The sequence below is a fragment of the Toxorhynchites rutilus genome, chromosome 3, assembly GCF_029784135.1.
Source record: "Toxorhynchites rutilus septentrionalis strain SRP chromosome 3, ASM2978413v1, whole genome shotgun sequence".
In the NCBI taxonomy this organism is placed as follows: domain Eukaryota; kingdom Metazoa; phylum Arthropoda; class Insecta; order Diptera; family Culicidae; genus Toxorhynchites; species Toxorhynchites rutilus.
Genome location: NC_073746.1, coordinates 36,718,198 through 36,731,813, shown reverse-complemented (window position 1 = coordinate 36,731,813; position 13,616 = coordinate 36,718,198). Strand labels below are relative to the sequence as shown.

Below are 13,616 nucleotides of genomic sequence, written 5' to 3'. Positions count from 1 at the left end.
TTTACACCAAACATCAATCTGTGCCATTTTAAACATTCATACTCCACTCCCAACACAAGTCAATCAAACAATTAATATTTCTACGAACATAAATACTCATATATAAAAATGGCGATTCGTGAGGCTATAATAAACATTTCACGAAAATATTTTGCGCCATTTGTTTTTTTTTCTATGTCTGTAATAAATCGTATATGAGTGTACACGTTTCGCGTGTACACGAAGAGATGCTCTTGCATTAGTGCTCGCGAAACTTTCTCGTGTACCTGCCTCAAAGCGACATTTGGTTAGGCCTCTGAGATCTCACAAAGCACGTAGAAGAGACAATGTGCTTTGCCCTATTCGGCCTCATATCTCACACAATCATTGCGAGCTGTGTGCAACAAATGAATGAATTGCTTGGATGACTTTAGCAGCGATATTTATGTGAAACAGTTCTTCACCACTAATTGTTCTACGTGCCATATTAAGAAGATTAAAATTTTAACACAAGAAGCACAACTTCCCCCGACAGCACCAAATGTCACTTTGAGGCAGGCAGAAAGTCTCGTGAGCACCAACACATGTGCATCGCTCATGTTGAGGTGCAACGGAGATTCTTGAGCATACTCAATATTTTACGAAAGAGAAGAGAAGAAGCCGAACCCAGGCTCGTGTGGTAGAGCCCGGTCTCATCACTTGTACATGAAGGGGTTGTGAGGAGGAGATGATCAATATTCGTCTCTCGAAATTTAGCCGCGCGCACACAGGAAGTCTGTTTGAGAGCAACGTATACAAAATTTTCAGGTATACGCGTCTCATTACGCAAGCTATAAACAAATATAGAAAGCATATGTTTTACTGCTAAACCCAATGTATTTGATACGAGACAACCTGATACTAACCACAGCACAAGTCACTTGCAATATAATTGTCATATAGTAATTTACATTTAATGCGACATCTAGCTATTTGGACAGACCTATAATGCGACACGTTTAATTGGACATTTTTATCTCTAATTGGACATTTTTGTAAACTTCGAGTTCGGGGCTCAAATTATGGCCCTACATTGAATGTCGCCACCAGACGTCGACACTGTTAAAATCACCTCCAATTCGACACTGAGTGGTGTCTCGGCATGTCGCATTAAATGTAAATTACTGTAGTTGTGAAATTTGTTCGGATTATTAAACATATCTTGATATAGATGATGCTATTCTCCGTATTCTCCTTTTTTCCTTTTGCTTGGATGGATTCCGCACCCTTTTTTGTTTCCAAAAAAATACGTACGCTTTCGGACATTGAATATTCTTTATCAGAGTCCAATTCGAAACATGAACACGAAATGGAAATAGCACCTCTTGTTTACATCTGTCGCATTCAATCGATTGAATCGCGTCTACTCTGCACATCGCATCACATCGCATCGCGTGTTGCGTTCACTCTGGCCGCACCTTAGATGTATCCCTTCTTCCCTAACCATGGCAATGTGTGGACATTTTCACACCTCCTGATAAATTTAAAACTATTCACGTAGTATGCGGACGATCCTTACTGAAACGCAAATGAACAACAGTTGAATCGAGGAAAGTGAAGTGGAAGGTAAAACGTAATGTCAGAATTGCCGTTCGGACATATCCAGTATGTTTGAATTTATTTACATAGATCGTATCCAAGAACACTAAACATTAACTACAGTTTCGCCGGCACGGTTGATTGCCGTTGTGAACCAGCACAAAAAAACAAAGCTGCAAATTATGCGCCAGTGGCGATACCACGATCAAAGCATTCCCTGAATAAATCAAATCACATTAGCTGAGCCAACTGGCGGAAGCATATGCATAAAGGTTACTAGGTTACTATTTTCAACGACAACTGTTTTTTTTATTATACTGCTTCAAAACCTTCGACGAAATCAAATGTAACCATACCAACGTAAGTAATAACATAAACAAATCAAACCTTTCGTCTTGCCATTCCTCATACGTCTTTTCTAAATAGTGTAAGTTACGAGCCACCTGTCAACTCCATCATCTTGGTGTAAGTTACGAGCTACCTGTCAACTCTACATCTTGAGTTGAATCAAGATAAGTGAAGTGGAAGGTAAAACGTAATGTCAGAATTGCCGTTCGGACGTATCCCGTAAGTTTGAACTTATTTACATTGATGGTATCCAATCAACACTAAACATTGACTACAGTTTCGCCGGCACGGTTGATTGCCGTTATGAACCAGCACAAAACACAAAGCTGCAAATTATACGCCAGTGGCGGTACCACGATCAAAGCATTCCTTGAATCACATTAGCCGAGCCAGCTGGCGGAAGCATATGCATAAAGGTTACTAGGTAACAATTTTCAACGACAACTGTTTATTTATTATACTGCTTCAAATTAGAGATGGGCGAACGCTCACGAGCCGCTCATTTGAGCCGGTTCATCAGAAAGAGAGTACGATCCACGGTTCTTTAAAAATGAGCCGCGGCTCTCAAATGAACGGCTCTTAAATGAACCACAATTCAGAAAAGACCCACGGTTCTTTCATGAGCCGGCTTATTGGTAAAGAACCGTGGATCGTACGCTCGTTCTGGCGAACCGTGGCCTGCGACAGTGCAAAAGAAATATATGTCTCCCATTCTGCTTTTTAAGCGGTTTTATTTAGCTGTTTGTATGGTTTAAATTTTGGCGAATCACGTATTTTCTCGAAACCCCAGAAATGTTTGATACCCACATTTTTGGAAAAGGCTTGACTAGTAGGACACAGCTATTTATGTAAGATGGAAATCCAAGATGGCGGCCGTTACAAAATGGCAGACAAACAAATTTCGTCCAAACCCCATCAATATGGGTATCAAATGAAAGGGCTTGACTAATAGGACACAGTTATTTATGTAAAATGCAAATCCAAAATGGCTGCCACCCCAAAATGGCGAAATATGTATTTTTTTCATAACCCCATCAATATGTGCATCTAATGAAAGAACTCCACTAGTAGGACACAGTTATTCATGTAAAATGGAATTCCAAAATGGCGGCCGTTATAAGTGGCAGACAAACACATTTCGTCAAAACCCCATTAATATGGGTATCAAATGAAAGGGCTTGACTAGTAGAACACAGTTATTTATGAAAAATGCGAATCTTCGATCCTCACATGATCCAAAAGCTGTTGCAATATCTATTGTAGATAAATATTTAGCGGAACGTCTTTGGTGAGAATAAGCGACCCTTAGCTTTGGTGCAATGAAAAGAAATCTATCTCTCCGCGGTTCCACAATTTGTTTTAAAAATATTATATATTCCGGTGGCTTCAGTACCATGTGAGCGAGTTTTTCCGAAAGCAGGACAAGTTTGCAGTGAAAGAGTAGTAGGCTTTCATCAGATAACATTGAACAGATAATGTTTATAAATGAAAAAAAATTAAGAAGATTATTGTGATGGAAATATATCAGAGAAAACCTTTAGTAAAGTAATATATTTACTATTCTCTGCACTGATTATTGTTTCAAACTTTATTTTCTATGTCTTCCATTCTTCACATATCCGAATAAACCATTTCTTGAAAAGAGCTGTCGAGCCGCTCTAATGAGCCGGCTCTTTTCATTGAGCGCACGGCTCTGAACCGCTCACTGAAATGAACCTTTTTGCCCATCTCTACTTCAAATACCTTAGACGAAATCAAATGTAACCATGTCAACGTAAGTAATAGCATAAACAAATCCAAAATTTTCGTCTTGCCATTCCTCATACGTCTTTTCTAAATAGTGTAAATTACGAGCCACCTGTTAACTCCATCATCTTGAGTTGAATGATGGAATATTTCAATTCCAAAATAGCAGACTCTACTGTAGCTTCTAATGTCAAACTGAACCGAAATATATTCAGCCAATATTTATCCTTCTGAGTCAAAATATCCAACGCGTTCGCAAAACGTTTCTGCTACAGTGTTTATTCGTTTCATTTATAGTTGTTTTGCCACAATACGAGTGTAAAAGTTACTAATCAACACGTAACGAAATGTCAGACCTGGAAAAATCCGCACTCCGAACGGCCAAGCGTAGCCACAGCAAATCGCCCGTAGCATCACGAAGATCCCGCTCTCGCTCAACTAGCCGTACCAGAAGCCGCCGTGAGGGGAAAGTTTCCCGCAAGGAAACAGAACGCCGCTCTCGGTCACGATCGCGATCACGTTCTCGCTCGAGAAGCGTAGACAGAAGACGGCGTCGCAATGACCGCAGGAAACCGAGTCGATCCAGATCGAGATCCCGTTCCAGATCCAGAAATAGAGAACGAAGAGATGGTCCGTCTCGCAGGAGGCGAGATAATCGAGACTCGTTGGAACCGGGAGAACGATCCCGCAGCAGAAGTACCGAAAAGAAACAACCGGAAACCAAGAAGCCTGCTGGGAAGGAGGATGGGGATGAGGCGTTGCTGAAAAATGAAAAGCCAGCAATTCGAAGGACGGTGGATTTGCTGACATCGAAAACCGGTGGAGCGTACATTCCTCCGGCTAAATTACGAATGATGCAGGCGGAAATCACGGACAAAACCTCGGCAGCTTATCAGCGAATCTCGTGGGAAGCACTGAAGAAGTCTATCCATGGATACATCAACAAAGTGAACGTTGACAACATTGGAATCATTACCAGGGAATTGCTGCGTGAGAACATTATTCGCGGTAGAGGTTTACTCTGTCGGTCGATTATTCAGGCCCAGGCAGCATCGCCGACGTTCACCCATGTGTACGGAGCGCTTGTGGCTATTATCAATTCGAAGTTCCCGAATATTGGCGAATTGCTGCTCAAGCGGCTGGTCATTCAGTTCAAGAGAGGATTCCGACGCAATGACAAAAGCATTTGCCTGTCGTCGTCCCGATTCGTGGCGCACCTCGTAAATCAGCGTGTGGCGCATGAAATTCTGGCGCTCGAAATTCTTACCTTGCTGGTGGAGAATCCAACCGACGATTCGGTTGAGGTAGCTATTGCTTTCTTGAAGGAAGTTGGCCAAAAGTTGACGCAGGTTTCGGGGAAAGGAATCAATGCCATCTTTGAGATGTTGAAGAATATTTTGCACGAAGGGAAGCTGGACAAGCGAGTGCAGTATATGATTGAGGTGGTGTTTCAGATTCGCAAGGATGGCTTCAAAGATCATACGGCAGTGGTGGACGCGTTGGAGTTGGTGGAAGAGGACGATCAATTCACGCATTTGATTATGCTGGACGAGGCCACAGATTCTCAGGATATTTTGAGTAAGTGTTCGAGAGAGGATATATTCGTTTGCATGTTATTTTTTTGTTTCTAGCAGTCGTCTGGCTATCGATCTATCGATCCATAAGCCAAGTCTTGTAAAATAAGTGTTTCCTATTTTTTTTAATTAATCGAACGCGTATTTTTGGTTCTGTAGAGTACATAAAAGCGTTTGTACTGCTTACAACAGCAAATTTTCTTTATAAAATTGAATTGAATGGAAATACCCAATACCAATACATACTGGAAAACTAGATATGATTGAATGGTGTGTTGAGTTATCATACAGGGGATGTTCTAAATTCTCCGTTTTCAAACATTTTTCACAAAGGTCATCGGGTATTAGTCGCCTTGATTGACAGGCATCAGGCATTTTTGTAATTATATGGCCTGATCTGATGCGAGATAACATAATTGTGTTTTTATGTTCCGAAGTGCGTATTTCTGAACCAAACAACTATTTCCGTATTCATTGTTGTGAATCCTGTTTTCAACCATGACTTGCAGCACATGCTTAACCTTCAGTGATACAACTTGTCAATAGAATTCGTTACCGGAAAAGACAATGTCATGGCTGATGCGATCTCTCGAGCACCGTTGCCGAACATGGAACCCTGAGACGAGTACAGGAAGGAGAATATTTTCAAAATTTTCAAAGCTGTTCATCAGATAAAGCAACTTTCTTTCCGTGTCAAGTGCCAGACTGGATGAAATAATGCAGCAGACAGAAAAGGATCAAACAATGCAGCTAATCATTGATTATATACGAAATGGGTGGTCGAAAAACGCCGATAGTGTTCCTGATGGTTTAAAGATGTATTTCGGTTATCGTAATGACATTTCGACGCAAGATGGACTAGTATTCCGAGAAGATCGCATCTTGGTTCCACTTGTACTTCGCAGAAAATTGATCGACAGTTGCCACGCAAGTCACAACGGAATAGAAGCTACATTGAGATTGGCTTGTGCTAATCTGTTCTGGCCGGGCATGACATCTCAAATAAAAGATGTGGTGAAGCATGTACAGGTTGTGCGAAATTTGCAGCATCACAGCAGAATCCGCCAATGAAGAGTCACGACATCCCTGTGTATCCGTATCAGCTTATTTCTATGGATGTTTTCTTTGCAGAAATGAGCGGTATCAAACGCACCTTCCCAATTACAGTTGATCATTTTTCCGATTTTTTCGATGTTAATATTTTGAATGATTTGATTCCGGAATCCGTGATTCCAGCATGTAGACAAAATTTTTCACGCTATGGAATACCTCAAAGAGTAGTTACTGACAACGGTACCAACTTCTCCAGTCGAAAGATGCTCAAATTTTCTATAGATTGGGATTTCGAGTTAACTAAATCGGCTCCACATTACCAGCAAGCTAACGGAAAAGCGGAGGCAGCAGCAAAAATCGCCAAACACCTGATGAAGAAAGCAGAGGAACGTGAATCCGACTTTTGGTATGCGCTGCTACACTGGCGCAACATTCCTAACAAAATTGGTTCCAGTCCGGCTGCACGTCTACTCTCACGCTCTACTCGCCGTGGTGTTCCTACAGCAACAACAAATCTACTTCCGAAGGTGGTAGAAAATGTACCCACTAAAATTGAAGAGAATCGTAAACTATCGAAATTATACTATGATCGCATAGCACGAAAATTGCCAGAGCTGTAGATTGGTTCTCCGGTACATGTTCAAGCGCATCCTGAATCATCGAAATTATGGACGCCAGGAATGATTACTCATCGATACAACGATAGATCCTATTTGGTGAATGACAACGGGGCGGATTACCGTCGTTCCTTAGTACATCTTAAGCCTCGTAAACAACCCGATACGCCGTCGAGCCGCAGAATGTCTTCTGATCTAATGTGTTCTCCAGAAATCGACAGAGATGAAACCACCACACCACTGGACGAAGAATCCAATCAAGTTTTTCCGTCTTCGCAATTGAATATTGATAATGGAATTGTTGAAACATCGCCTACTGTTACGTCGCCAGTGAATGAAACGTCAACGAAAGCCAATTCGAAAAGAGTTCAGAAATACGAAAAAATGTCATTCTTCAGTATTGTTGTAGTAACTGCCGTGTTAAGATCGTTTGAATAAAATTATTCTAAACCAAGATGGTGGAGTTAACAGGTGGCTCGTAATTTACACTATTTAGAAAAGACGTATGAGGAATGGCAAGACGAAAAGTTTGGATTTGTTTATGTTATTACTTACGTTGGTATGGTTACATTTGATTTCATCGAAGGTACTTGAAGCGGTATAATAAATAAACAGTTGTCGTTGAAAATAGTAACCTAGTAACCTGTATGCATATGCTTCCGCCAACTGGCTCGGCTAATGTGATTCAGGGAATGCTTTGATCGTGGTACCATCACTGGCGCATAATTTGCAGCTTTGTTTTTTTTGGTGCTGGTTCATAACGGCAATCAACCTGGCCGGTGAAACTGTAGTCAATGTTTAGTGTTGTTTGGATACCATCTATGTAAATAAGTTCAAACTTACGGGATACGTCCGAACGGCAATTCTTTACCTTCCACTTCCCTTTCCTTGTTCTAAACTAAATAAACGGACTTTTGTAACTATTGAAACATCAAAGAATGACACAGAATGTAAAACAAAAGTATAATGTTAAAATGTATGATCACAAACAGATTGAGGAAGTTTAAAAATGCTACGGTACTTACGTATTAGCGCCAACAGAGCGCAATTATTTATGAGTTTATTTTTTGGCTATAAAATTCATTCTGAGGATAAAGTAGTGGGGTGGCGAAGTCCCCGTCTAACGAGGATAAGGAACCGAGGTGGCCCCAATCCATCGAGGTGACGCAATTCGAGTCGACCGCCGACCCGCTGCCAAAAGCAGCAACCTCTCGCGAGCAAACTAAAAGTTTCTACAAATTGTTAGATGAGATTTTCGCCACCATTACATGGGCCTCACAATAAATTTTATTACGAAAAAATAAATTCATAATGAAAATAACGAACGCTCCAGTGGCAGTAATACGTAAGTACCAGTGGTACATACTGGCACTGTTACTGTATACCCTAATTTGTATTGTTAATATAAAAAAAATGAGAAAAAAATGTAATGGGTTGTATCTAGGACACGACCGTAGTTCCCGACGTAGAACTACGGAATTATATTATTCAATCGACTTGTTTATCACTTCGGATATTATTTTAGAATGCATCAAATTTTTTTAAATATCTTTTTAGCTATTTAATTTTTTATTGCTTCAGTAGACTCGAAAGATTCGAGTAGAGTCGAAAGCTATCAGCACTTCTCGTTTATTTGGTTCAACTCGCATCAGACTTCCTCCTTCCCACTCAGACATCGATCACAAACTATGAACCATTTTGCTCCTATATTCCGCTTGAGATGTGATCGAACCTCACAACATGCAACAGTAAGGTTACCCTGCTGGAATTTGGAACTTTCATGAAATATACGTTTATCTAAATAAATGCAGTGTATATCTATATTCAAAAATTCTGGATACACCTCCATATCTTCATTAGAAAAAAAAAATCGCGTATGTTGTTCTTCTTTGTCGTAGCACAGCTCGATACAGAGGGCTTCCTCTCCTTGTATCGAGCTGTGTGTGTATGTGTGTGAAATCAGCATTAGGCATGAATGATATCCGCTCGTTGTTTTATGCTAGCACACGCATCTGTGTTTTCATTCTATTCTATTTTTGGTTTCCGCCTCTAGCCCTGAGAAGGGCCCTGGTGGAAAGAAACTCTATTCCATACTCTTCCTTCACCCAACAAGAAAACAATCCTCTCCCGCTCGGCTACCATGTTGCATCGATGAGCACCAAACGAGAAGTGGTGTGGTTTTTCAAATCGCGGATGGCTTATTTAAACCAAATATGTTGAGAACGGGCAGAAACGAATGTATCAGTTGTTCGTTATTGACAGCTCTGTTCGTTAGTTAGTGAATTGTACTGTATAGGATATCAAACGAATCTTAGAAAATTTCCGATTCCATTGGTGTTCAAAGTATCAGAATTTGTTCGCTGGCAAAATAGTTATTAACGTTAATTTTATTGCACAAAAAGGTGACCTGTTTTCTGATGATTTCTGCGTTAAAAATTTTAAAAAATAATTCTACCAGCTTTTATCCAGTTTTTTAATTTTTTTTCCAGTTTTATAGCCAAAAGCCTGTTTTGAAAGCATCAAGTTCCTGGATCCTTGAGTAACAAGCATATAACGCGTAGAGATTTTATTTTTCGAATGAAGTGTTTATCATACCAATTTGTCGAGTTATTTAGGAGGTATTAACGCTCAAAATTTTGTTGCTCTGGCGTAGCGCTCTCGTTTGACAAACGTTGAACTTACACCCCAGTATAGAAATGAAAGACGTCGTCCTCCGTCAATTATGAGAATTCAACGCGATCAAATTTTACAAGCCTGGCTTCACTTTTCGATGTTGTCCTTGCAAACGATGAAGTGCGAATGGTTTGCATGATATTAATTTGTTTTTTTTTTCTATTTGCAGATGTTTTCAAGGTAGACAATGAGTACGAGGAAAACGAATCCAAGTACAAGGCAATCAGCAAGGAGATCCTCGGGAGTGATGCGAGCGGTGACGAGGATGAAGAGGGTGACTCAAGTGGTAGTGGAAGCGGCAGTGATTCAGATGATGAAGATGGAAGCGATGACAATGATGGAGAAAATGATGGAGCACAGAAACAGTTAATTGTGGATAATACAGAAACGAATTTGATTGCCCTGCGTCGGACAATCTATTTGACCATCCATTCCAGTTTGGATTACGAAGAATGTGCCCACAAGTTGATGAAGATGGAACTCAAACCAGGGCAGGAGCAGGAGTTGTGCCACATGTTTCTGGATTGTTGCGCTGAACAGAGAACGTACGAAAAATTTTATGGGTTGCTAGCGCAAAGGTTCTGCATGATTAACAAAACCTACATCGAACCATTCGAGCAGATCTTCCAGGACACCTACACGACAACTCATCGTTTGGACACGAATCGACTTCGCAATGTTAGCAAATTTTTCGCCCATTTGCTTTTCACCGATTCCATCAGCTGGGACGTGTTGCGATGTATTCGCTTGAACGAAGAGGATACTACCAGTTCGAGTCGTATCTTCATCAAAATTCTATTCCAAGAACTGGCAGAATATATGGGTCTGTACAAGCTGAATGCACGCTTCAAGGATCCCACACTGGCAGAGCCTTTCTCGGGTATATTTCCTCGGGACCACCCCAAAAATACCCGCTTCTCGATCAATTTCTTCACATCCATTGGTTTGGGAGGTTTGACGGATGAGCTGCGCGATTTCCTCAAGCATGCCCCCAAGCCGGTTATCCAACCGGTGCCAGCTCCCGCTGCCGACGAAGATGACGACCACTCAGCCGACTCTGACTCATCGTCTTCGTCTTCATCGTCGTCATCCTCATCTTCTGATTCGAGTTCAAGCTCATCCAGTAGCAGTTCCTCCGATTCGGAGTCCGAAGACGATCGAAGGAAGCGGAAAAAGAAAGACAAAGGCAAAAAACCGACCGAGAGCGCTAAGGAGAAGAAAACGAAGAAGTCAACAAGCGAACAATACAGTAAAAACGGAAGCAAACGGCGAGAGCAATCGGAAGATGATGAGGATCACCACAGGAGCAGCAGCAGGTATCAGGAGAAAAATCGCGACCAGAGAGGACGTGAAGCTCGTGATGATCGTAGGGGGAAACAGTATGAAGCCCGCGATAGATACGAACACGACAGGCGCAACGGGAGGGAAGATAGACAACGCAATGAACGAAATAGCGACCGGGACAAGAGGAAGGATCAGGACCGATCGGCACGACATCGACGAAGGAGCGGAGAAAGATTTTAAAGTTTATGAACTTTTTGTAATTTGGATGAAATATACAGACGAAATTGTGTTTCAGCAGAAATCATTAGGGCATTGTATCTATCCTTTTTATAAATTCGTTCAGGCGCGCTGTTATTTGGTATAAATCTTACCAGCAACCCCCTCTGCGTTTGTGGTCAAGGTTATCACCACATCGAGCATGTTGTTTGGTCGAGCGAGATGTATCTTGTAGCCAGATCGAATTTAGAAAATTTAGAAACTAATGTGTCGGTGCGGGATGTGTTGGCTCGGTTAGACCTTGATTACATGTCCTAAATCTATCTTTTCCTCAAAACTATCGATCTCCGTGTTTAATCATCAGTATTATCCAAACCTCCTTATGTCCCTTCCTCTCCCTGATAAAAAAATTGTCATCCTACTAACCTCGAGTCCTCCGCGAGTAATCGGTTCCCCATCCTATTAACCGTAGAATAAGCTAAATTGTAAATATGCTTTAGAGCTAAAATTTGATATAGAATTTGGCTCCTTAAAATTTATGTGACTGAGCCTGTACAAATGAACGATTTACAAAAATGTTGATGGGTCTGAGCCTAGGGGCACTAGGGGCTGGATCTTGACATAGGACTGTGATTGTGTTCGGTAGCGCATTCTGTTCAAAATGCACACAAAAAGACAATTAAAGCTATTACTACCCTCTTTTCTGTTTATTCAATCATGCAGAAGAAGACAAAGAGTCATCATGTATCATTTTTAAACACAAGTCTAAAAAGTTAAAACCTACATAAATGTAAGCCTGAGTCAAATCAATCTATGACTACAAAAAATATATTGGGCCCTATTATAGAAATCGAGGTGATAAGAATTTTGCTCGTTAGCTCTGTTTTACTATTATAGAAATCGAGCAATTCGATAGCAACGAGCGAGTGATAGCTATCGATGCAAGTGTCAGAACTTTTCGAGTTGTTTGGTTCACTTGTTGCATATCTTCAGAGAATTATTTTGTTTAGGTTTGCGTCCTTGATATTTTCCTTTGGGAAACATTTTAGAAACGCTTGAATATATGCAATTTTCAACACATGTTCGTTTGTTTTGATCAGTATTTGTTTTACGGTGCTGCCAGAATAGTCTAAACAAGGTAACTGTTCAATCCAGCATTATTTATATTAATCATGTTATAATTTAGAATGCAGAACTTACTTCCAGAGCATATTTCAGTGGCTGAAAATGAATGGACAGACAAATCACCACTATTTTGAACGACTCGTAGAACCAATGAAAGCGAATGTAAACATTGCTCGAGGTATTTGTGGAGGCAGTTCAAATAGAATCTCGGTTAAGGAAAAGTGGAAGGAATTCATTGAGGAGCCTCATGCACTGCGACCATCAATGAGTCTTGGTTCAGAATGGCAGAAAGTAAGTGTTTCTTCTACGATCCATATACTTCATACTTCATAAGTAAATTTTATCATATTCTTTGAATTATTATCAACCGAATTTCCTACCTAAAAATTGCATATTCCTGCTAGCGTACATTTGTACGTGTTACTTTTGTCAGCAATTTTCTTTTTTATTGCTATACTATACCAAACTTTCTATATCATATGCTAAAGCTGAAATGTCTTGCAAAACAATAATGTTTTTTTTTAAATTACAGATTTGGATTGACATGAGGTGAAAGGTAAAGAAAACACTAGCACACAACAAGCGAGAATTTAGGGCCACAGAATTCCATAGATTGCAGTTGTGAAAATACATGAGAAAGTTCATTTTCTAATAATTATAGTTTTTGTAAAGCAAATTGTTCCATGATGTCGTTTTTATTACACATCCATGCATGCATTACGTCTATTAAGCTTCACACGTCGAGGAAATATCAGTTTTCTCCAAAACATAACCATATTACCACCTTTGGAAATATAGATATTTATAATTTTTTTTTTTTGGCATCCATTCTATAGTGCTTTGTGAAACATTTCGAACTAGTTTAAAATTTTTTAGCACGGCCACTAACATTCGAGCAGAGTAACGAATCGAGCTATTTTCCTCGATTTCTATAATTCCAGATTTTACTCGGTGTGATAGTGATAGTGATTGTATCGAATCCTCGATTCGATTTCTATAATAGGGCCCATTATAGATAAAAATAGCATTATCTCCTTCGTTACCACGTTGTCCGGAACATTGTTTGTAATAACTTTATAACCCTGTGAAATCGCGACTATTCAAACTATCATAACCTGATTTACGTGGGTATACCTTTTCGATCTTCTAAATCAGCAGCCATTTAAACTCATTTATTGCATTTTCACATAACCAAACAACATACTCGATATTATGACATCCTGGACCACAATTACACAAATTGTTAGTAGTGAGACCTACCCGATAAAAACATGAATTGAGCACAAATTGATTGGACAACATACAATCGATATAAATAAAAATGTAAAGCAAAATCTGTTGGTAAGCGGAAAACCCGAAGAAGGGATGGTTCGATTTTAGCCTCCTGTATTTTGTTGTATTCGTCTTTTCCCGTAGATCAATA

The 13,616-nt window shown here is 40.2% G+C and overlaps 1 protein-coding gene across 1 annotated transcript; it reads left to right on the top strand.

Moving 5' to 3' along the window:
- The first annotated feature begins 3,839 nt into the window (after positions 1-3,839).
- On the top strand, positions 3,840-11,153 carry LOC129772876 (pre-mRNA-splicing factor CWC22 homolog). Its single transcript, XM_055776405.1, has 2 exons — positions 3,840-5,229; positions 9,738-11,153. The coding sequence occupies exons 1-2, from the start codon at positions 3,999-4,001 to the stop codon at positions 11,090-11,092; spliced, it is 2,586 nt and encodes an 861-aa protein (XP_055632380.1). The 5' UTR covers positions 3,840-3,998; the 3' UTR covers positions 11,093-11,153.
- Positions 11,154-13,616: the final 2,463 nt, after the last annotated feature.